The sequence below is a fragment of the Gasterosteus aculeatus genome, chromosome 17 (assembly GCF_964276395.1).
Source record: "Gasterosteus aculeatus chromosome 17, fGasAcu3.hap1.1, whole genome shotgun sequence".
NCBI classification, from domain to species: domain Eukaryota; kingdom Metazoa; phylum Chordata; class Actinopteri; order Perciformes; family Gasterosteidae; genus Gasterosteus; species Gasterosteus aculeatus.
Window position 1 is genome coordinate 10,838,244 of NC_135705.1, and position 21,688 is coordinate 10,859,931.

A 21,688-nucleotide genomic window follows, 5' to 3' on the forward strand; every position below is an offset into this window, starting at 1 on the left:
CAGTTTTATATGAGAAAAAACTCTTTTCTCTTTCTGCTCTCCTCATTCTCTGGATGTAGCTCTGTATGTGGCCCACTGTGATGGTAAGAATGATGGCGCCCCTCTAGCATCTTCCCCACGCCTTTGGTTTATTCCTGTCACATTGTTGTATTGTGGTTTTATTTTGTGTGCTTGTGTTAAAATGTCACACAAGCAAAGCTTTGCATGTTTATTCCAACTCTCTGTTACTAGACGTACGCCTTATTTTAAGGGCAGTATTGGCTTTGAGTTTGTGGTTGAAATTATTTGCACGTTGGGAAGAGATCATTTATTATTTAAGTATGCGGTCTCTGAACCACACCTTGTTCTTTTATTCAGGTGTATTAACTTGTTCCATCAGCACTAAACTCCTCCCTGATTAGAAGAACAATCTCAAATATACAGTATATCTAATTAGTATTTCCTTTTTATTTCAGCATCAGTATCTGACGGAGGCTCTACAGTGGAGGGCACAGACAGACGCAGACCACGTCCTCTTTGTTCTTCTTAATGCAAAGGTATCATATGCAGAGAAACACCTACATATGTATATATACATATGTACGTATACCTGGACTGTAATACACAGGACTGATGATATTGCTAGTTGTGTTTTCGGTGACGTTGTATTCCTGCCTCATTGTATTACTCCTCTCCTTTAGGGTGTCACAGTGAGCACAGCGACCTGCCTCCAGCTGCACAAGCGGGCAGAGAAAATAGCCGCAGCTCTCACTGAGAAAGGCAGCATCAACACCGGAGAGAACGTGGTTCTGCTTTATCCTCCCGGTGGGTTCTGCCTCTTTCTTCCTGTCTGCGTCCATCGATTTTAATCCCCTTACAATTAATTATAATAAGTTTCCTTGTCTTTCTTTATTTTTACTCCACCACTTGTCCTCTATGTTTCTCTCAGGAATTGATTTGATAGCTGCCTTCTACGGCTGTCTTTACGCTGGATGCGTTCCCGTTAACGTCAGACCACCGCACCCTCAGAACCTGGCAGCCACGCTTCCTACTGTCCGAATGATTATTGATGTGAGTGTGTTCTGTTTTGTGCATGCGTGTGTCTTCTTGCATGCTCATGGGTTTGTGTGTACCTAAATGTGTGTGCACTCACTGACCTACGCGTTGTGGCCTATGTGTAGATATTATATGGAATAACCTGTCATAAGTTTGTATTTTCTAATTGTGAAATATCCTTTTTAAGTTTTAAAAAGTTTTTTTTCTGAAAATTAATGTTTTATCTGCGACAGGAATTCAGTATGTTTTGGGCTGTAGAAGGTCAATCATGTCATGTGCAATGGTGTATGTGTGCTTAATTATTATGCTTTTTTACCAGGTCAGTAAAGCTGCATGTATCCTCACCACTCAAGGTCTCATGAGGACTCTGCGCTCCAAAGAGGCTGCTGCTTCAGTTAACATTAAAACGTGGCCAACAATCATTGACACAGGTAAGAAGCCAAAACATTTTTTCATAAAAGGAAAAGCAGTATCACTGACAGATTTTTGACACTAAATCTGTTTTGCTGTGAGAAGTTTCAAGTATTTGTATTAAGACAGAACTGTACTCCTGAATTAACAATACATGTTTACAATAAGTGACTTTCGTATTGGTCAAATTAAAAGTAATATCTGTTGTTGTAGTAGTTGTCACAGTGCATCTTAAGTTGGTAATGTGTCTAAAGTGCTGTCAGAAGTGCTCGTGTCAGTTATTGTTGACCATTTGCAGCGTTAAGAACAGGAAGTGGGCGTTTCTCTGCAGTACTTTCTCCAGTTATTACAAACATTATGGGCTGAGCAAACATAGATATAGAAGTGCTTGATACATACTTTATGTCTACTGTTTTCCTTGTAGCATGTGTATGTTATCTTACGTTAACCTCCAATGAACAACATTTGAATTAGTTGGTATTTGATTCTAGTATTATTATCTCAGAGCAATTAAACGATGCATCTGTTTGGTTTATTTGTGTTGCGTCATTATTGCTCAACATATTGAACATTCGTTCTGTCATTTTTTGCAGATGACCTTCCTCGTCGCCGGCCTCCCCAGATCTATAAACCGCCCACAGCAGAGATGATTGCTTATCTGGACTTCAGTGTGTCCACTACAGGCATGCTCACTGGGGTTAAGGTGAGACAGATAATCTTCGCTCTCAAATGCTGCAGTGTTTCCTTTTGAAAGGCGATGCGTATAAAATGATCATTTATAGAAAGAATTCGCCAATAATAATGAATCTACAGTAATTCCCCAAATCTTCTGCTCTAAAGAGATTTAGACTGTTTTAGACTGTTGTTAAAACCCACAGGACTGGAGCTAACAGATAGTGAATATTGGTATAGACATTCAGCAAGGGGCCAGAAAGAAAATAAATAAATGCTATATGTTGCTTGGTCAATCTTAAGACATCAAATTCAATATAACTCTGTACATTCATGTTACGTGTAAATGTAACAGAATTGTGCTATATGCTATGTCGCATTGGAAAAGGTGTACTACTCTAACATGTAAAATACTTCACAGAATAGAGGAAGCCAAGCCTGTTTGACAGAAATAAATTCTAGCATCCTCAGGGTGGCATTTGACTTCTCTAATGCATCTTCCTGTTTGTTGCAGATCTCTCATGCGGCGGTCAGTGCACTTTGTCGCTCTGTAAAGCTGCAGTGTGAACTGTACTCCTCTCGCCAAATAGCCATCTGCCTGGACCCCTACTGTGGTCTGGGCTTCGTCTTGTGGTGCCTGGCAAGGTGCAGTAAACCTACAACACACGTTTACATGCGTATGCTAAGAAGTGAGGTTATCTGTGTTGTAGTTCTCCCCCAACATTCATCCAATTCTTCTCTCTCTCCTCATGTCTTGTAGTGTCTACTCAGGTCACCAAACTGTCCTGATTCCTCCCTTTGAGTTGGAGAGCTGCTTGTCTCTGTGGCTGAGTACACTCAGTCAGTATCGAATCAGAGACACTTTCTGCTCCTACTCCGTCATGGAGCTCTGCACCAAAGGGTTGGGCTCTCAGACTGAGCTACTCAAGGTGAGGAATGCATACATACATATGCATATACTGAGAGAGATAATCATGAACAAAAGATAGGTAACGTTCCTGAAGGATTGAATCATTTTATCTGGGTGTGTTTCAGGCCCGTGGTGTGAGCCTGTCTTGTGTGCGAAGCTGTGTGGTGATAGCAGAGGAACGCCCTCGACTCGCCCTCTCACACTCCTTCACGAAGCTGTTCAAGGACATCGGCCTGTCGTCCAGAGCTGTCAGCACCACTTTTGGTTCGCGGGTTAACCTGGCCGTCTGTCTGCAGGTAGAGCATCCAACTTCACCTGACTTCCCATAGAAGAACACTTTGAACTGTACATGGATGAGATCAAGCGGGACCTTTCTGTGTTACAGGGCACTACTGGTCCGGATCCCTGTACGGTTTATGTGGACATGAAGTCCCTTCGACATGACAGGTAAGAACACGTGGACGATTTCAACCAAGGCGACAGGTTTAAATGAACAAGGATCCCAAGGTGATCCTTTTCAATTTAAAAAGTCCGGGCTACTGGGTTTCGCTGAGTTCTGGTTCTTAGTTGATGTTTGAGAACTAGAGTGTGGATTGTAAGTTCATTGTATACATCTTCATATTTAGAGTCAGGCTGGTGGAGAGAGGAGCGCCTCAGAGTCTTCCTCTAATGGAGTCTGGCAAGGTGAGACCATTCGCAATAATAAATGAACAGTACAAATTCACTCAATGAATTACTATTATGAAGAGTGGTTCATGTGTACCAGTGAAAACTCTTTTTTTTTCATCCACAGATACTACCAGGTGTTCGGGTAATAATAGTAAATCCCGAGACCCGAGGTCCACTTGGTGACTCTCATCTAGGAGAGGTGAGAAGTATAAAGTACACAAAATGACGGCATCTTGACATGAAAGTGGGTGAGCCCTTACCTGGTGTGTGTGTTGCTCGCTCAGATCTGGGTGAACAGCCCTCACAATGCCAGTGGCTACTACACCATCTACGGAGAGGAGAGTCTTCAGGCCAACCACTTCAACACCAAGCTCAGCTTTGGAGACCCGCAGACCTTGTGGGCCAGGACGGGATACTTGGGTTTTGTGAAGAGGACTGAGCTGTTAGAGGCCAACGGGGGTGAGTAGACCCTGACACACCTCAAGTCTACATTTAAAACAAAATAGATTGAGACAGTCAGATGAATTTGTTACGCGGTAGAATATTAACACTCCTGGCTGTTACATTTTTTTCTGTGTTTCTATTATTTGGCATTTCTGTTCTCAGATCGGCACGATGCTCTCTTCGTGGTGGGCTCACTGGATGAGACCCTGGAGCTTCGAGGGCTGCGCTACCACCCAACTGACATTGAAATTTCAGTGTCCCGGGCTCACCGCAGTATAGCTGAGAGGTGAGAACGCTCCCGATATACAAAACATACCCACCGGACAAACACATTTAGGAACTTTTGTAGGAAAACAGTAATATCCACCACTAAAATCCAAACTGCTCCAATAGCACACAGTGATGCATTGAATTGCACCGTGAAGAAAGCGGATACACGTCTGACCCGAAATGGTCCAACAGTAACGCTGCTTCTGGGTTCTCGTTCCTCGCAGTGCTGTGTTTACGTGGACCAACCTGCTGGTGGTGGTGTCAGAGCTGTGTGGTTCAGAGCAGGATGCACTGGACCTCGTGCCTCTGATAACCAACGCCGTCCTGGAGGAGCACCACCTTATTGTGGGCGTGGTGGTCATTGTGGATCCCGGCGTCATACCCATCAACTCCAGGGGAGAGAAGCAACGCATGCACCTTCGTGACTCTTTCCTCGCCGACCAGCTGGATCCCATCTACGTTGCTTACAATATGTGAGGGGTTGTGTTGGTTTGGGCTTGTTTAGACATCATCCACATTTTGGATGCTTCTGCATCACCACCCCAACGCTTGACCGCAGCTTTGCCAGAGGAGACAAAGGAAAAGCATGAAGCACACGTATCGCCACCCGGCCCCGTGTGACACCAGCATATATCGGCCACTGCATGTCTGTGATTGGACCTGCCATGTTGGGAGTTCTTCACTGTGTTTTATGGATATAATTTAGCAAATGGGACAGAAGCAACTTGTACTTAGGGCAAAGGAAAAAAATAAACCCTGTTGCACTTTTTTATGAAAAGGGTTAAACACGGGACAGGACCACTCTGGAAATAATTTCTATAAAAGATGTCCATTGTCTCTACCACAAACCTCGTAAAATACTTTCCCTTCTGCTTCCATACAAATACCAAGAGCTATTAAACTTGGATAAACAACTTGAAATATTACACGTGCACGTGCGCACACACACACACACATGCACTGAGCATTTGCTAATTTCTCACTACCAGGGATGAACAAAAGGGGGCAGATGAAAACAAACAATAGAACAAGTAGCCAGTCTCAGTTTGTGTGCATTATTTAGAAAGTCCCATGATATTGAAGCCAAAAACAATTTCTCAACTTTCCTGCCCTAATATTTCCTGCCTTAAAAAAACTTCACCCATACATTCCTACCTTGATTTTTAATGAATCTGTTATTGACGGCTGTTTACTTGACTACTCTGACGAGTAGTGGAAATCCTAAACCGATACCCAAATGGATCAAGGTAACGAGAAAAGTGGCCATATTCTGTACTGTACCTATAAAGGCCGGTTGTATTTTAGATACTATGTTGCTGTATAGATATATTTTAATTGTATAAATGTATAAATGCTAGACTTTTCTCTCTCAGTTCATGGTTTATGGATAGCAGATGGATTACAATTATGGCAGAGAGAGCATTGTAAATAAAAAAAAGATTTGACAGTACTTTTGAAATGGAATATTAGTTGTATAATGAAAGTTAAAGATAATTAATTATAAAGCAATGTAAGTCAGGGTAGATAGAATATTGCACTTTCTCAAAATGTATCTATTTTATTATGAACCAATAAGGCATTTTAACAAAAGTTTAAGGAGCATATTTTATCCCGAGGATTCTTGCTTGAAGAGCTTTAGAGTTTAGGAGGGCTATCACTGTTAATTACAGGGAACTATCCTGTCTGCCATTGAAACAAATACTTGGTTAAAAACCATTATCATGACTTCAGGCTACCGGATTATTTTGTAAAAAATAGGCCCAGAACTCTTTATCTAATATTCATTGCCATTTACTTTGCATCCGTTGTATCCGACAGTTAAACACGTCTCATTTTTTAATTGCAAAATAGAGCAGGTGTTTAAGAGTTGTGTTGCCTTGCTTTTCCTTTTCATACTCAAAGTTCATTCAAATTGTATTTTGTATTTGTGCAACTTATTAACAGGATCATGTTTTCGCTACTTAAGAGTCTGTAGTCAATATTTGCAAGTCATCATGTATCTGGATGATTTTCTTTGTTCTATCACTGGATTTAAAAGCACCTGTGAATGCAATTGCAAAGCTGAGCCATGTGGAAAAACAACATGGATTTGCCGGTAAAGTAATTGTAAAAAAGGGTGAAAAAAAGAAATAATATTCACATCGAGATGTATTTGCAAAATGTGTTTGATTTCTTGTTTTGTCATGCTTCCCTCGTGATCCTTGCCATAATTTATAGGTTATTTGTATTGGATTATAATGTATTTCAGTGATGAACAGTTAACGTAAACATGTAAATATTTTTGTTAACTATAGAATTTTGCAATTGTCCAATTATAGATACAATCATGCCAAACACAATCTTAGAGAGATTTTCAATCATTTAAAAGGTAAACCAGAATACAATCCATTGAATTACTGCACTTTGCACTGGTGGTATTTACAGCAGCTGTCTACTGTGTGGACTAACTACCCATTGTTCATGTTCCATGTGTTACCCACTTTAGATGAATAATGCTTGGCATTTGTTTTTGCCCAGTATAAGTACACCTAGAGTAAAAACTAACAACACTTCATCTTAGCTTTTATGTTGCATAGTTTGTTTTTAGCAGAATGTTTGCATGATTCAGCCAAGCGCAAGAATAAATCAGCTTGAAGCACGTCTCATCTTAAGGCACAAGTGGAGGAGATATATATGTGTATGAAATTGTATATTCAGGGAACAAAACTCATAACACAGGGATGGACCAGCTGGTCCCTTGGTGCAATCTGTGAATAATACCCATAAAATGTAGACATTTGTCCAAAAATAATCCTTTTTGTTATTAAAGCAGAAGATAATGAGCAAAAGAGGGGTTACTGACGACAGTGTCTAAATGCCATCTACCTGCTTCGCTGGGAAGTCTACAAGGGCTTCCTTTGGTTTCCACTCTCTTTCTCCGTCAGAGTTCTAACACACTATGCAATCCTAATTACAGTGCAATTTCATTTCAAAGCTTGCACAGTCTGATTAAATAAACATGAGGCGTTAACATTTTATAATAACTAAGAACAGAGGACTGATGAAATCTAACCGGTAGTGTACTTAAGACTGGAATAATCTATCTTGAGCTGTTCTATAAATATTTTGTGTATACACTCTCGGTATGTTGTACATTCATTATTTGGTGAATCCTATACTGCTCCATGAGGGCGTGATCCACTGATGAATCTTTAATGTTAGAGAGGTATTTGTTAACTCATATAATTAACAAATCAAGGTGGTACCCCCCTTTCCATTTTATCACTTATTTTCTATTTTGGTTTGTTGTTCTTTGTTTTATACTTTATGTGAAAGTAATGCAGAATAAAATTCCATTAATCATTTCAGATGTCTCAATATTAATGAATTTAGTCCTGATGTATCAGTTATTGAAATTGACCTTAAAGCATGAACCATTTCATTATTACACAACTTGCATCCCTACAGTGAAGGAATTTGAGAATTTGTCACAATGGATAGGAACAATATTTTGGGAGCAAACCCCCTGAGTATGGCTTCATGAAAAGATGGGGAACATGAATGTGAAAACGGTCACATTGTGCAAGATTGGACTCTTTTCAAGATGAGACGGACAAAAGCACGAGGGCAAAATCTGTGATACAAAATTTGGAGTAAGTACCATCTCAATGTTAAAAAGGCTTAAGAAAAAGAATGTATTTACTTTAATATCGAAGATGCTTAAGAATTAGTAGCAGCATTAACTTAAAGAATTCAAAGTAAAAGTATTCACCATAAGGCCTCCAGATGTTATATTGGAACACTATTGCAGATGAGTTATTGTGGAAATAGCATTTTAATATTGAAGCACCTGAAATGAATACATAGTAACTTGCGGTTACAATACTGAGTACCATAAAACAAATAACATCACTAGTGCAATTCAATCTATATTGTATGCAACAAGTGGGAGTCTTCGAGCCTCTCCTCGTACATCTGCCAGTTCCTCAAACTCTTCACCAATCACAAAGCCTAAATAAGCTATTACGTAATGCGTCTTCGCAATGCAGCTCCGCCCATTTCCTTTGAAAAAAAAGTCGTCAGCTATTTTTTTTTTAGCTGACATCTTTGTATTTTTAGCTGTTAGCCACTTCTGCTAAGTAACTTACTAAGCTATTTCTCGCGCCAAAGTATAAACAAGAATTGCACGAAGTCCACGTCGAGAACAACAGCAGTTACGCGGTCCCCGAAAAGGTAAATTGTGTCCGGCTGAGCGGTATTTCTGTGCTCGTCTCGCCGCCCGCTCCGCTCTGGCAGTAATGGCGGCTGTTGCTTCGTCAACTCCTAGCCGTTTCACGAAAAGGGAAGGTGTAGTTAGCTTAATGGCTCCCCGTCTCGCTGACGTCTATTGACGCGGTAACTTGCGTGCCAGTGACAGAGTTGCACATATTTGCTCAGAGAGACTATAGCTCGTCCATCCCGTGAGCTAGAGTTACAAAACTTGCCGCGCTTTTAGTTTTACAATTGTTCCTTTTAACGGTTTAAATGGGTTAACATCCGTTTAACTGAACGTTAGCAACCCGTAACTAGCAACGGGCTTGTTAGCAAGGACGCGCATTGTAGCGCCAGAGACTGAAAGGATAACTTTATATTTCAGCTGTGCGCTTGAAAATGAGAAAACATTTATCATTCAACGTTAACTCCCCAAAGGGGGAAAGTTCACATGATTGACTGTCGGGCCTCTTCATGTCACCGTTAGTTGCATTGGCTAACACGGTTGACAAACAAAAGAGGAAACCGCTTTTTATCTGGCTTGACATCACTTGCTCGTTTTGAGAATAAATTGTTTGCCAAAGTATGAAACCGTGATTTTATATATATTTTTGATCTGGTGCCCCTTGTCAGGAAGAGTTGCTTATTTCAACAAATCGCGCTCAGGCCGCAGATGTGTACAGCGTACTCTACGCAGTCAATCGCGCCACGGACTGTTGTTTTGTTGCCTTGTAAAACGCTAATATTAATTTATTTGTTTCCAGTTACTATGGAAGAAGTGCAGCAGGGCAGCAATGGCACTGAGTTACAGGCTGCCACCATTCCCACCACCCTCACATCAGCTCAGTTCTCACAGATAGCCCAACAGGTAACTAATAGATCCCTTTCTTGATACTGTACTAAGGATTCTCTATTGCCTCTGAATGCTAATACATGTGGGCTTATTCTGATTCAACTCGCACTGTTATACAGATGAAGGTGTAAGATGGAGTCATGTTGATCATGGGGCTTCCGCATAACTCTTTATTTTTTTCAAAATGTAACCGCAAAGCTGAAGGTCATCTGATAAGGAAATCATATCTTCAAATAAAATCAAAGAAGTAATGAGCTCAATGGCAAATTAAGTACAGTGCTTATTCTCATAATCAGTAAAAAATCTTTCTTCAACAGAATATATTATCTGTACAGCCTCACCTGTTAGGTCTCACTGAATCCACGTTTCAGTGTGACCAGTCTGTGGAGTCCCACTCCTTTGTTGCTCTTTTACTAACTTGTTAATTTACCAGAGGTCAATTAAATTGATCCTTTATCTTTTACACCAGAAAAACAGCCATACATTTTTTTTATTTTTTTTTTAGCATTTGGTAACAGCAGGTCTTCATTTCTATGGATTCAAAGTGGGCTTATAAGCTGTCATTTAGGGTGTATTAATACACATTGAAGTTGTACAGTGAGTAGGTTTATTATTTAGGAGATTTTAACTGACCAGTTCATCCGAATTGCACCTTTTCCACTGTCACGTACTATCCTGCAGATATTTCTGGCTTTATAAGTTTAAGTGCACAATATTACATTGTTTTTTATTTTATTTTTACTTAATAACATCTATCTTTGCAAAAGCAAGGTCTTTTTTGATCAAGATAATCGACCGCCATCATTGACAGTTTTCACATCGGCTTTTTATTCAATGGAATTTGGGGGGGAACTCCTCTTAAACATTTCTTTGATACAAATCATTTGCAATGAGTATCTGAACTTATTTCTTCTGTTCCCAGAAATTGATGATATTTTGGCACAATAAATATTGTGGTGTGGTGTTTTTGGTAGATGTCACTGGGTGGTGGTTCTGTGGCCGTTGTACAGCTGCCTGGTGGCCAGTTTCAGGTTCAAGGGGTCATCCAGTCTGCACAGTCATCCGTCATTCAGTCTCCTCAGATGCAAAGTGCCCAGGTGAGACCGCTTGCTGCAATCATTGTTTCTCAATGTCATGATTAATTCATCTATCTTAGTTTCTTTTTACAAATCTTATACCGTTCAATAATAATCAATATACCATTTTACGCCATTATTTGTATTCACTTTCTTAATCCATCTACCTCTTTTTTTGAAGGCCCCGGATACAGATAGTGACGATTCACAGGACTCATCGGACAGTGGAGCTGTGTCCCATAATACCAGAGAAATACTGGCGCGACGTCCTTCATACAGGTAAAAAAACAAAAACACAAATGCAAGACTCATTATAAAAAACGTATACGTCAAATATGAATTCCAATTCCATTGACCTTCTACCTTGCAGAAAAATCCTTAATGAACTGTCATCTGAGGAAGTAACACACGTTGAGGGAAAGGACAGCCCAGCGTCTACAGGTGTTCTAGCACCCACCACCCAAATCTACCAGACCAGCACCGGCCAGTACAGTACGAACTTCTCCGTTCTGCTTCTTTTGTACTTGCATAAAAAAAGTGGATGATTTGTCCTTTGAAATTTAAAATTTGTTATCAATTTTCAGGCTACAGAATTAATCATAACAAAATGTATTTTAGCAATGTGAATTTTGGGATCAATGTGAAAAATAAAATGTTCTGTATGCTTTGTGTTAATATGCTCACAAGATTATTGTATATCAGAAACCCAAATTTCTTCTAAAATTAGGGAAATTATCCCCAAAGGTCTGTATGACTTTTCTTAAACCAATAAAATAAAAGAGTAAGAGTCTGCAAATCTCAGAAATGAACCTAATCAGCTGAAATGTCAATTTTACTTCTGTTTTACCCAATTCTTATGCCATAAGTGTCTTTATTCCAGTTACTATAGCCGCTAACGGTACAATCCAGCTTGCCTCTTCGACGCCTGAAGGCATTCAAGGGCTACAGGCGGTGACCATGGCCAACTCTGGTGGAGCCCAGCAGAACACGACCATCCTTCAGTATGCCCAGACCCCTGACGGCCAGCAGATACTCGTGCCTGGTAACCAGGTTGTCGTACAAGGTAAACAAACATGTCATATTTGAAATGTATCAATAAAAGCTTTGCCTGGTAGTCAACCTTTAGTGTCTTTACCACATCGAAACAACTTGATTACTGGTTGGAATGTGGCTTGACTTCAAGGTGCCTTACTTTCAAAGAGTAGATTAGATTGTAATTAATACCGAGGTTCAACATTTTCAGAAGCATGTCTTTTGTTAAATTAGTTAATGGATTTTTATTCACACATGTTGGAGAATATCTCAGTGTTAGCACTGGAATAATATGCCCCAAAAAGAAGACTACAGAACTTCCGACAAAGCCATGTGTGTATGCAAGTGCTCACTTAGATCCATGGAGTTTCTTTAATTTTTTTTTCTTCTAATTTTATATTTGTTTGTTTTTTAACTACAAATGCTGTTCTGACCGAGGCTGTCCACCTTTGACTGTCATGTTACCCGCAGGTGCAGGAGGAGAGGTGCAAACGTACCAGATCCGCACAGCGCCCACGTCCAGCTCTCTGCCCCAGACTGTGGTCATGACGTCTCCCATGGGACTTTCACACGGCAAGAGTGATGACCCAACAATGAAAAGGGAGATCAGGCTTGCAAAAAACAGGTTTGTGCACAGTTTTATTTCTTTGTCAATTACTGTCACGGATGCTCACAGACATGGAGGGGCATTTGGTAATAAATCAGAAGTCAAAATTGACACAATGAAATGGTTATTATGGTATCTAAGCGTCTGCCAGATAAGTACTTGTCCATCTGGTGTAAGCTCAGGATAGACCGACAAAGACAAAACAAGCTTCTCCATTTTCTACCGTGACCAGCGCTTTTCTAAAAAGTTCAACCTGGAAAAAATACACTTTTTTTCAGGTGCTGCCTTTTTTCTCCATGCTCTCTCATTGTAAACAATCTCAACAAGACTGGTGCTCAGAAACATGTTGAATTCTGAAATATTAATTTGTAGAATTGGTGAAAATAAAGCCTTTTTAAATGCCTTGCAAAAAAGACATCATTTTTGCCCAAAACTGCATAAATGGACATGCTAGATTCTCTTCCCTAAAATGTACTATTAAAAATGTCATTAAGCTTCTAAAAAAGCATGTCAGGAACCACTGATAGTTTTATCTGATACGTTCCCTCTACCCTAAAGAATAGCTTAACAGCTAAATATGTATATATTTTAGTTCAAAACAGGGAAAATACTGTACTTGTTATCTGCAGGTTAATTATTGGCATAATCTCTCAGTTGGACTAACATTTTTGTCCCTCTTTCAGAGAGGCAGCACGTGAATGTCGACGGAAGAAAAAGGAATATGTTAAATGCCTCGAAAACCGTGTAGCTGTCCTTGAAAACCAAAACAAGACCCTGATTGAAGAACTCAAAACCTTAAAGGACCTCTATTGTGTTAAAACAGGATAACCTGTCTTATTGATTGGGACATCATTTGGGACTGACATAGTCAGCCATTTGGACATGAACAGGGTTTCTGGGAACACTTAATTTCAGGCTGAGATCCTCAAGTTTTTTACTGTTTGATATACAAGTGACAGTTGATGGCAGTAAGATATACTCAACAAATAAAGTTCCGCCTGCTGTTTTTTTAATTTGCTAACACTATAACATTTATAGTTGTGTACATTTTTAATACTGGGAGGTTTGAAATGGTGAGCTTTAACTTTGAGTCTCTGTTTGTAAATGTATCCCTTGTTTTTAAAAGGTTTTTTTTTTATCCTCTACCAGCATCAGCAGAATGTTGACTGTATGAATCCCACACAAATGTAATTCCTGTTTTTATATTGTGGACCAGCAATTCCCCTCATTCTCTATAAGGAGATGTTACAATCGTCATTCCTTCTTTTCGTGCAATGGAATATAAAGGGTAACAAATAATGACTTTGAGGGCGGTTTGTTGTTTTTTTAGAGGTTACTTAGACAATCAGGGAAAAAGCAGTGTCCAGGTAATATTTATTAATGTACATCTTGGGAAGGCTGGGAAAGATGAACAAACTGTATGAAATGTTGCTGATTGTGTAAATACATAAATATATTTTCACTCAAATGCAGTGGCAGTGGCGTAACTTTGTTCAGTGGAAATGAAAATGTACATATTTAGTTGACATGAGACATTAAGACGTTTGAATTTGAACACATTGTTAATATTGAACCAATGAAAGTGTTGTTACATGATGGGATCTAGAGAGAGAACTAATAATCCGATTGCTACGGGTGAGCAGCAAAACATATTCTCATGGTGACAAATGCCCTGTCTAAACTTCCTGAATCCCATGAGAGGCACAATAACGTCTTTCCTGCAGTCATTTAATGGAATACCCCATGATATGTGCTCTTATCATCCTAGAAACCCTTGGAGCCTCAACATGTTTTAGGTGAAGTTCAGAAAAACCAGCAGCCTCTAGATCTTTCCACGTTGCTCTGGTAACCATGCAGCCATCTCCAAGATAGTACCACACAGGCTCAAACACATGCTGTAAGAAGTATGTACCGGAAGAGGAATCTGAGACAACATGCTCCAAAAAGAAGAAGGCTCCACCCTGCAAAAGAACCAAGAACAAGATAACCAGATCAGGACAGTGCGGTGGCTGTAATTTGCCTGCTGGCTCTGAAGCAGAAAGAGAGGCAGATGTGTGAGAGTTCAGAAGTTTGTATTGACTGTGATGATCATTGAATGTCTAATCGTAAAAACAAACTGTGCAGACTACGTGTGTAGTGTAGAAAATGGCCCAAATTACCAAGCCAACACTCAAGACTCCAAAGGGCTTTGGATGTTGTTTTGGGAACTGGGATTTGCAAACTGCAATATCAAGACAAGTGGGCCTGGCTTCATTTAATGTTATTTAATCTATTTAATGTCCTGTCTTAACTGGACCCTGAGTCTTGAATAAACAAATGATTGCGTAAGAGCACTGGTCGGTTTCGTGCGTTGTGTGTGCGCGCAAAGAATATTCACACGCATCGGTGGAAAGCCAATGACTAAAAAAAGCACTTGAACGCCGCGTGCCCAGACTGACCGTTCTGAGGACGCGCCGGACTTCCTGCAGCACGCGCTGCACGTCGGTCACCGAGCAGAGAACCAAGGTGCACACCACGACGTCCACCGACTCGTCCTTCACCGCCTCCATGTCCTCCCCGGAGGCCACGACGAACGCGCCGTACGTCAAATGCGCGTTCGCGTCCATGCTCATCCGCAGGTACTTCTGGAAATGAGGGTTGGGGTCGGCGCAGGTCACCGTGCAGCCGTCCGGGTAGAACCGGAAGTTGGCCCCGCTGCCGCAGCCGATCTCCAGCAGGCGAAGAGCGCCGTCGTCGTTGGCAAATGTGGCCACGTTTCGGAAAAGCTCCCTCTTCGTTTTGTGCATTTTAGCGTTGTAGGAAAACGTGATGTTGTACGCAAGCAGGGGAAACACGCGCTTGTACAAACCGCACAGGCCCGTGATTTCCAGCAGGTACAACGGTAGAGTCAACGTGACGCAGAGCAGGCTGCATGCTTTCATCAGACAAGTCTTCATCCTCTGGTGTCTGAGCAGAGCCGAGCAAAGCCACTACAGCTGGAGACTTACGGGATCAGACGATTACGCTCCTAATACCTCAGAGAGGATGTCTGCGTTTCACCGTGCGATGGAGCAAACGCACTGTGGTGCGCGCGGGAGGCCAGTTGCACCACATTTTTGACTTTGCTTTTTATATCATATCGATGCTCGCTTAAAAAGAGAAACAAGGTTCATGCAGCGGGAGTAAAGTATTTAATCACAATCATGACGACACAACACAGTTAACACAGCAAAAACATCTGTTTAGTCATGTCTTGACATGAATTCATTCGACATGTGAAGGGTATATATTATTATAAGGCATTAATTATCATGTTGATTCTCATTATCGGTTTTGACAATTCTAAAATTAAACAGTAGTTGTGAAAAATAAAACCGTATGGTCTCTAATGTTTAAGTTAATGTGTTAATGAGTTAATATTGTGTCTTTACAAAACACCGTTTTTTTTCTCCAATACAAAAATAAAGTTCATTTTAGAGGGAGGTTATTTGTCACCGGTGGTGATCAATAATATCACAAAGGAGAGGAGAGCCTTCAAGTGCTTTGCTTATTCTTACCCCAACGCCGTGAGACTGAATTTATTTCACAGCATAACCTACAATGTGTGGTTTGATTAGGAACATCAATGGTGCCTCGATGTGTCTCAGCCGGAGATCAGAGAATCCAGCTGCCTCCAGATGTTTCCATGTTTCCCGGGTGACCTCACATCCATCCCCAAAGTAGTACCAAAACGGCTGAAGAACATGCTGGAAGAAGTAGGCCCACGTTGAGGCGTCTGCAACGACATGCTCCAAGAAAAAGAAGGCTCCACCCTGCACAACAAAGTTCCGTTATGTATTTACTGTGCAAACTTCAAAACAAATCAATCCATTACTGAATAACGATTACTTTAATCTTTTCTCATGTTACATCAATGAATCTTTTACCGGGATCAACTGTTTCCCTACAAGGCCCACTGACCCTATCACTGGAACGTGGGCATTATGAGGTCAAAGTCTGTTCATATTGTACTAACGCGGTGTTGTTGATACGCCAAGTTGTCACACATGTCAAAGTTTGCACAGTGAACCTGTTTAGGAATAAATAACCAGTACTTTGGCTGATTCATGTGTGGGGAAACATTTCTCAGCGAGTTACTTATTAACTCCCACTGGTGAATGAGAATTCCATTAGTTGCTTTGCATTTACATTTACAACGCTGCAAGCCAGTGCCGCAAATCGCCATTTCATAGTGGCTTCCCTTGGTATTTCGGGAGTCGCAGATGACTTACTGGTCTCAGCATGCGGCGAATCTCTCGCAGAGTTTGCGGTATGTCGTTGACACTGCAGAGCACCAGGGTGCAGACAACCGCGTCTACCGAATCGCTCTCAATTGACCCCATGTCCTCCCCCGACGCCACCAAAAATCTCTCATAGGAGAGCTGGTCGTTCTCTTCCATCGACGTCTTCAGATATCTCTGAAAGTGACGATTGGGGTCGGTGCAGATCACCTTGCAACCGGGCGGATAAAATGGAAAATTTGTGCCGGTGCCGCAGCCGATCTCCAGAATTGTGAGCTGCCCGCCTGGCTTCTTGAACTCGGAGAGACTGCGGAACAGGTCCTTCTTCTTGTCGTACATTTTCTTGTTGTACATTATGGAGCAGCGGTACAAACAGATTGGGAAGAATCGTTTGTATACTTCGTACAGGCCCATGGCTTGGATCAGATGGAGGGGGATGCATAATACATTGACCAAGAAAGTGCAGCATTCCATTAGGAAAGCCATTCCTTAAGCAGCAGACGTGCGTTGCAGCCGACCGAGCGGGGGGGGACTGACCTGACTGCTTGCTGTCAAATTATTGAGGACGAGCCAAAGTAGGAGGTCCGGTTGGGTTTTCAAAATAAAAGTCAGCAATTATTGACGTGTGAAATGCCCTGTTTTGCCCACGCTTTGACGTCAGTCGACAATCTAAGTTGAACTCAACCGTTCATTGAGTCCATTATGCTAGATGTTTTCACACCCTGACCTGGTGTCACCAGTTAATGCAATTTTAACGTTAACAATGTCAGAGAGTTGACCGTGTGGGATTAATGTCATGCAAGAGAATTGTTTTTAGGTCTGGACTCCTCATATCACCTTTTGCCACAACATCTAATAAGAGTGTATCTTTTCTTCTGTAACCACATTGTAGCATTACAACAACATTCCACATTGGAAGCAAGGGACATTTTCAGTGTTACAACGGGAAAGGGGACAGGGCAACAACAACAACAACAACAAGCATCAGTTAAAAGGAACAAGATAGGTCTTTAATAAATATAAGAAATTCAAATTCAAAACCATAAATAACTGAACAGTTGAATTCACATTTCGCCGAAAGTAAATATGGTTACTTTCAATATTGAATATTAAAAGACTGTCCATTTTAGGTTTGTATGATCTGCCGGAAGAAGTGTCGATTGCAAAGTTTTGACAGCAACAGCAAAACATTTAGATTTCAGCTGCAGTTCTGAAAACCTCCACCAGGTAGAGACATTGTTGGGTCAAATTCATAACACCTCCTTAATAAAACCCTATACAATCCTGTATTTTGACGGGTGAAGGCTTAAGACAAAGGGTCACAATGAAAGTGATTTCTGTCATTGACTGAATGTGAGCCGTGTGTGCACAACATGTGGTCTGTACGTCACCTCATCTTCATCATATTTAAGACAGCATAGTGTAAAGTGAACTGTATTAAGTTTATGTTTGAAATTTAACTTGTGCAGGACATGCGATTATGGGACTGGGCTTGCAGAATCCATAGTCATTGTCTTTTGCTTACATCAGATATCTTTAACAGAATATGGATGTACAACTGGTTTAGTACAAGTGGTTACATAGACCGTTATACAGTGCTTTGAAAATGCATGCAAAGTCATTTTTATTTAGTTCCCTGGGTTTATGCAATGTAGATCTCAGTTACAGTAATGGGTCCGTCCGTTAAAGGTATTTTAAAATGTTACTGTATGGCAGAGGTTTAGCTATTAAAGTGAGTGAAGAGTGAATTTCATTTAGTCTTTCAGTTTTTGGGTCCCGTTATTATTCATGATGTATTACTGTCACACTGTCATGGTTCAAAGGGTTGTTTGTTGGAAAAGGTGTACATTTAATTTACTTAAACCTAGTTGTACACTGTTCACAAATGACATACATTAAATGTCACACTTTGGTAATTGATTAATTTTTGGGTCTACCCAACTGGGATGGTTTTAAACAAAATTAGAAATGAAAATAAAATGAGGTGTCGGAATTTATTTGTTAGGGTGGGCTACTACAAGCTTACTTACATAAAGCAATTATAAGCTCAGAGACCTCTTGAATGGGCACTTACACTTTGAACTTATATCCTTAGGAGTTCGTGAAAACAAACATATTACCAATTGCTATCAAATCTCAACCAGACCAGCAATGACTGTTGTTACACTAACATTTTTTTTCTGCTTACGATGCTGCAGTCTCCCGTCCGTTATTGAAACTAAAGGCATTTACCGACACTCCCTAACAATTTGCTGAGAGTCATCAATTATGCAGGGTAGCCGCACGCACTGGGAAGGAAGATAGCAGCAACAATATGGCGACAGCCGCAGTTACACTCGACTCCTTTCTACTGCTGCAGTTCATTGACACCTTTCTGGATTTCTGTTAACGTGAGAAAAAGTAAGTAGACAATCTGTTTTCTGCTTTGCCTGGTTTATCGTGTCGTGGGATGGACCGCAGACCCACTTTGTCGACTGACTGCATCCCAGTGCCGCAGAGCGGTCCCTCTCTCAGCATCTTTTCCTAGCGGCTGCTTGCCAGTGGAAAAAAAAATGCGGTATACCAGTAAGAAATAAAGGAAATGTGTTTTCAAAGGGGGAGACACGGATTTTTGGTGCAAGGCGGTTCGAAAGGGGGGGCAGACTGCAGGTGATTGGGGTGTTGGCCTGCCGCTGGATTGGAATGACATCTTACTGTGTCAGAATGTGAAACATAGGCTACGCATACGGGATGGATAGAAGTGAGAATCACGCCAAACTTCTCTTGAGTGGTGACACCTCGCCTGCATGTCCCCGCGTGCACGAATAATGCGTCGCTTGCAAAACGTTTCGGGGAGCGATTTCCTCACTACTATTATTTTATAACTGAGATAGTTTAACCGCCCCCCCCCCCCCCCCCCCCACCCCCCCCCCCACCCACTCACCCCATTCCCTACCTCGCCCCCACCACTGCGCTCCCTCGCACATTCGCTGGAGAGTGTATTGCGCGATGAGGTAGGTGCGTCTTTAGTTTGGCGGTCCTCAAATGGACCGCGGCACCCCTGTTTTTCTGATATTAAACGCAATCTCGTGCATTAAAAACACGCTTTCCCATCCCGGTATCACTCCATAAACGTGCACCACAGCAGCCCCTCGCTCTCTGACGCTTAGACGTATCTTAGGACGGGTGTGGTATAGCCTCAAGGCCGTTTTAGTCCCCCCCCTACTGTAAATAATTTCCCCGTTTTTGGTGTGTAATTGGGATGTGCAGATGTGCTACGGGGTCGCGATGTCGCCTGGGACGTGTTTTCAGGACGTGCACTGTGCGTGCAACTGACCCACATGAGTTAGTTAGTTAGAGCATATAGCAGCAATAAACCACACTGCAGTATTTTAGGCTTTGGCCCTATAGGACAACGGCGCGCCTCGGCATCAAACAGTGGACGTTCCCGGGGATTACACGGGGGGGGGGGGGGGGGGGGGGGGACAAACACAACTCCTGGTGGCGGGATGACACTGGCATGATACGACACACCGTGATGAAGGGTGAGCGGGTGGCCCTAAACCCGCGGCAGGAGAAAGTTATCCGGCAAATAGGAGTCTCTTTACGGCTTTTTTATTTCCACGGGGGCCCGATGTCCCATGGTGAGGAAAGGAAAAAAACATTGAGCACTGAATTATCCCGGGTCACAATTTCGTAATGTCATAACTTTATCTGAATTCCACTAGGTTTAGGCATACAGCTGCACCCACCCGTTTAGGATCGGAAGGGGCCTCTTCAATGTATTGACTGCCGAGTTATTCTCCTGTGTGATTTTGGACTTGGGCCTGCACGGATGTTCAGTTGATGTCAGGGGGTTCGGCCTGAAAACGTGGTGGCAGGCGGCATTTAAAACATCACTGCAGGAAATGCAGCGGAGTTATATACCGACCCGTGTGACTCACACGCGAGTTTTTATGCGGTCATCTCCCTCGCCGGGTGTCCGGTTCGCGCCGTCCGATGTCCGGTTACCATCCGCACAGTGGATGGAGCTGAACATTTCTCTCAGGTGACGGGGGGGCGAGAGGGGAGGGGGGGGGGGCACGGTGCGTTCGGATGTCTTTCCTCCTCACAGAGGACGCGTCATAGCATCTTCTTTTTTTTTGCTAAACGCCGCTGAACGGGACGCCGAGCATATCGTCTTTTCCCCGGGAGGCACGCGGGGCTTCAGGGGTTCTTCATTTTCACGGTCAACAATCCGTTCTTTTTTTTTTGACTCGTTAGGATTTTCACAGAACCGAGAGCGGGTATTTGGGGCTTCGGGCATTTTGGTACCGACTATGTGCGGTTACGGAATCTTGGTAAGATGAGCGAACCGAGAAGTCTTTTCTTAAATTGAAAGGTGTTATCTAACTCTTGCATGTTATGCCGTGTGGCCGATATGACACAGTGAGTTAGTGCACGCGGAAAGAAATCGAGCAACATTTGCAACATTTTGCAGCAGCTGCGCGGTTGCCGCGCGGTGGTCGCGCTGCCGTGTGGACGGTCGTCCCGGTGTCGGCTGCACGCACGCACGCACGCACGCACCGCCGGGCATGCGATCGCATCCTGCTTTGAATCACCTTGACGGTATAGATCAGTTGATGTAGCGGTGGTGGAAGGAGACTTGGAGGTTGTGCCGAGGTTGGGTTACTCGAGTCGGACCTCGTCCCTTTTCTGGTGCTTTTTCTAGAAGATGCCGGTCTGTTGGAGCTAAAGCTGCCTGTGGATTTCTTTTTTTAAATGTCTTTCCAGGTCTGTACCCTTCTCGTTGTCTCCGTGTATGTTGCACAGTATGACTCATTTTTCATATTCTGAACTATGTGATGTGTCAAATATCGGGTATGAACCGCACGGCCACCGCCTATTGAGCCATTCATCTGTTATAGGAGTATAGATAGATGCATTTAACAATGTTATGACAACCTTATTGTTGCAAATAGTAGAGTCAGAGCACCAGAGGTTCAATGAGTTCCCACCTTCCTCTGAGGACTATCTTTTCATGCACTCTTAGCATATTATAATGCTAAGTTACAGTGGGACAAAAGACTGTGTCGGATGTGTCATATATAAGTTACACAGGCTGAGGAACATCCGGTTTTATTGGTTTTCATTTTTCTCAATCCCATAAAAAAGGAGCAAGTGAACAATCCATGCCCACCCGTTATCTTCTGTACCACACCAGTTACATTCATTGATTCATCTGGCACATAAGTAAAGTCA

At 42.1% G+C, this 21,688-nt stretch overlaps 5 protein-coding genes across 10 annotated transcripts in view; 3 read left to right on the top strand and 2 right to left on the bottom strand.

The window, feature by feature from the left end:
- Positions 1 to 7,755, top strand: part of dip2bb (disco-interacting protein 2 homolog Bb) — a 30,341-nt gene extending 22,586 nt beyond the window's left edge. For 3 of the 5 annotated variants that reach the window (XM_040202804.2, XM_040202802.2, XM_040202808.2), the window contains 15 exons: positions 60 to 83; positions 456 to 536; positions 681 to 804; positions 929 to 1,050; positions 1,355 to 1,466; positions 2,040 to 2,149; positions 2,633 to 2,763; positions 2,879 to 3,047; positions 3,154 to 3,324; positions 3,414 to 3,475; positions 3,655 to 3,712; positions 3,822 to 3,896; positions 3,982 to 4,156; positions 4,304 to 4,427; positions 4,636 to 7,755. In XM_040202804.2, coding sequence (XP_040058738.2) covers positions 60 to 83; positions 456 to 536; positions 681 to 804; positions 929 to 1,050; positions 1,355 to 1,466; positions 2,040 to 2,149; positions 2,633 to 2,763; positions 2,879 to 3,047; positions 3,154 to 3,324; positions 3,414 to 3,475; positions 3,655 to 3,712; positions 3,822 to 3,896; positions 3,982 to 4,156; positions 4,304 to 4,427; positions 4,636 to 4,888 — 1,791 coding nt within the window. In that variant the 3' untranslated portion in view covers positions 4,889 to 7,755. The remainder of the gene's footprint in view (positions 1 to 59; positions 84 to 455; positions 537 to 680; positions 805 to 928; positions 1,051 to 1,354; positions 1,467 to 2,039; positions 2,150 to 2,632; positions 2,764 to 2,878; positions 3,048 to 3,153; positions 3,325 to 3,413; positions 3,476 to 3,654; positions 3,713 to 3,821; positions 3,897 to 3,981; positions 4,157 to 4,303; positions 4,428 to 4,635) is intronic. The other 2 variants (XM_040202806.2, XM_040202807.2) reach the window with 1 other exon arrangement.
- Positions 7,756 to 8,343: 588 nt separating this feature from the next.
- atf1 (activating transcription factor 1) lies at positions 8,344 to 13,677 on the top strand. Of its 2 annotated transcripts, none has more exons than XM_040202815.2 (8): positions 8,344 to 8,623; positions 9,406 to 9,509; positions 10,469 to 10,591; positions 10,752 to 10,849; positions 10,941 to 11,062; positions 11,451 to 11,633; positions 12,074 to 12,227; positions 12,893 to 13,677. In XM_040202815.2, the coding sequence occupies exons 2-8, from the start codon at positions 9,411 to 9,413 to the stop codon at positions 13,035 to 13,037; spliced, it is 924 nt and encodes a 307-aa protein (XP_040058749.1). In that variant the 5' UTR covers positions 8,344 to 8,623; positions 9,406 to 9,410; the 3' UTR covers positions 13,038 to 13,677. The 2 variants fall into 2 exon arrangements, with proteins under 2 accessions (XP_040058749.1, XP_040058750.1); XM_040202816.2 differs by having other exon boundaries at positions 8,392 to 8,785.
- On the bottom strand, positions 12,890 to 15,145 carry LOC120834681 (thiol S-methyltransferase TMT1A). Its single transcript, XM_040202817.2, has 2 exons — positions 14,648 to 15,145; positions 12,890 to 14,170 (listed from the first exon to the last, which is right to left on the bottom strand). Exons 1-2 carry the CDS (start codon positions 15,143 to 15,145, stop codon positions 13,934 to 13,936), a joined length of 735 nt encoding a protein of 244 aa, XP_040058751.2. The 3' UTR covers positions 12,890 to 13,933.
- Positions 15,146 to 15,355: 210 nt separating this feature from the next.
- Positions 15,356 to 17,048, bottom strand: tmt1a.1 (thiol methyltransferase 1A, tandem duplicate 1). The gene is made up of 2 exons (XM_040202819.2): positions 16,460 to 17,048; positions 15,356 to 16,000 (listed from the first exon to the last, which is right to left on the bottom strand). The coding sequence occupies exons 1-2, from the start codon at positions 16,952 to 16,954 to the stop codon at positions 15,767 to 15,769; spliced, it is 729 nt and encodes a 242-aa protein (XP_040058753.1). The 5' UTR covers positions 16,955 to 17,048; the 3' UTR covers positions 15,356 to 15,766.
- A 1,678-nt stretch (positions 17,049 to 18,726) lies between these two features.
- Positions 18,727 to 21,688, top strand: part of scn8ab (sodium channel, voltage gated, type VIII, alpha subunit b) — a 40,490-nt gene continuing 37,528 nt past the window's right edge. The window contains exon 1 of the mRNA XM_078092124.1: positions 18,727 to 18,868. The gene's annotated coding sequence lies outside the window, so the exon portion shown is untranslated. The remainder of the gene's footprint in view (positions 18,869 to 21,688) is intronic.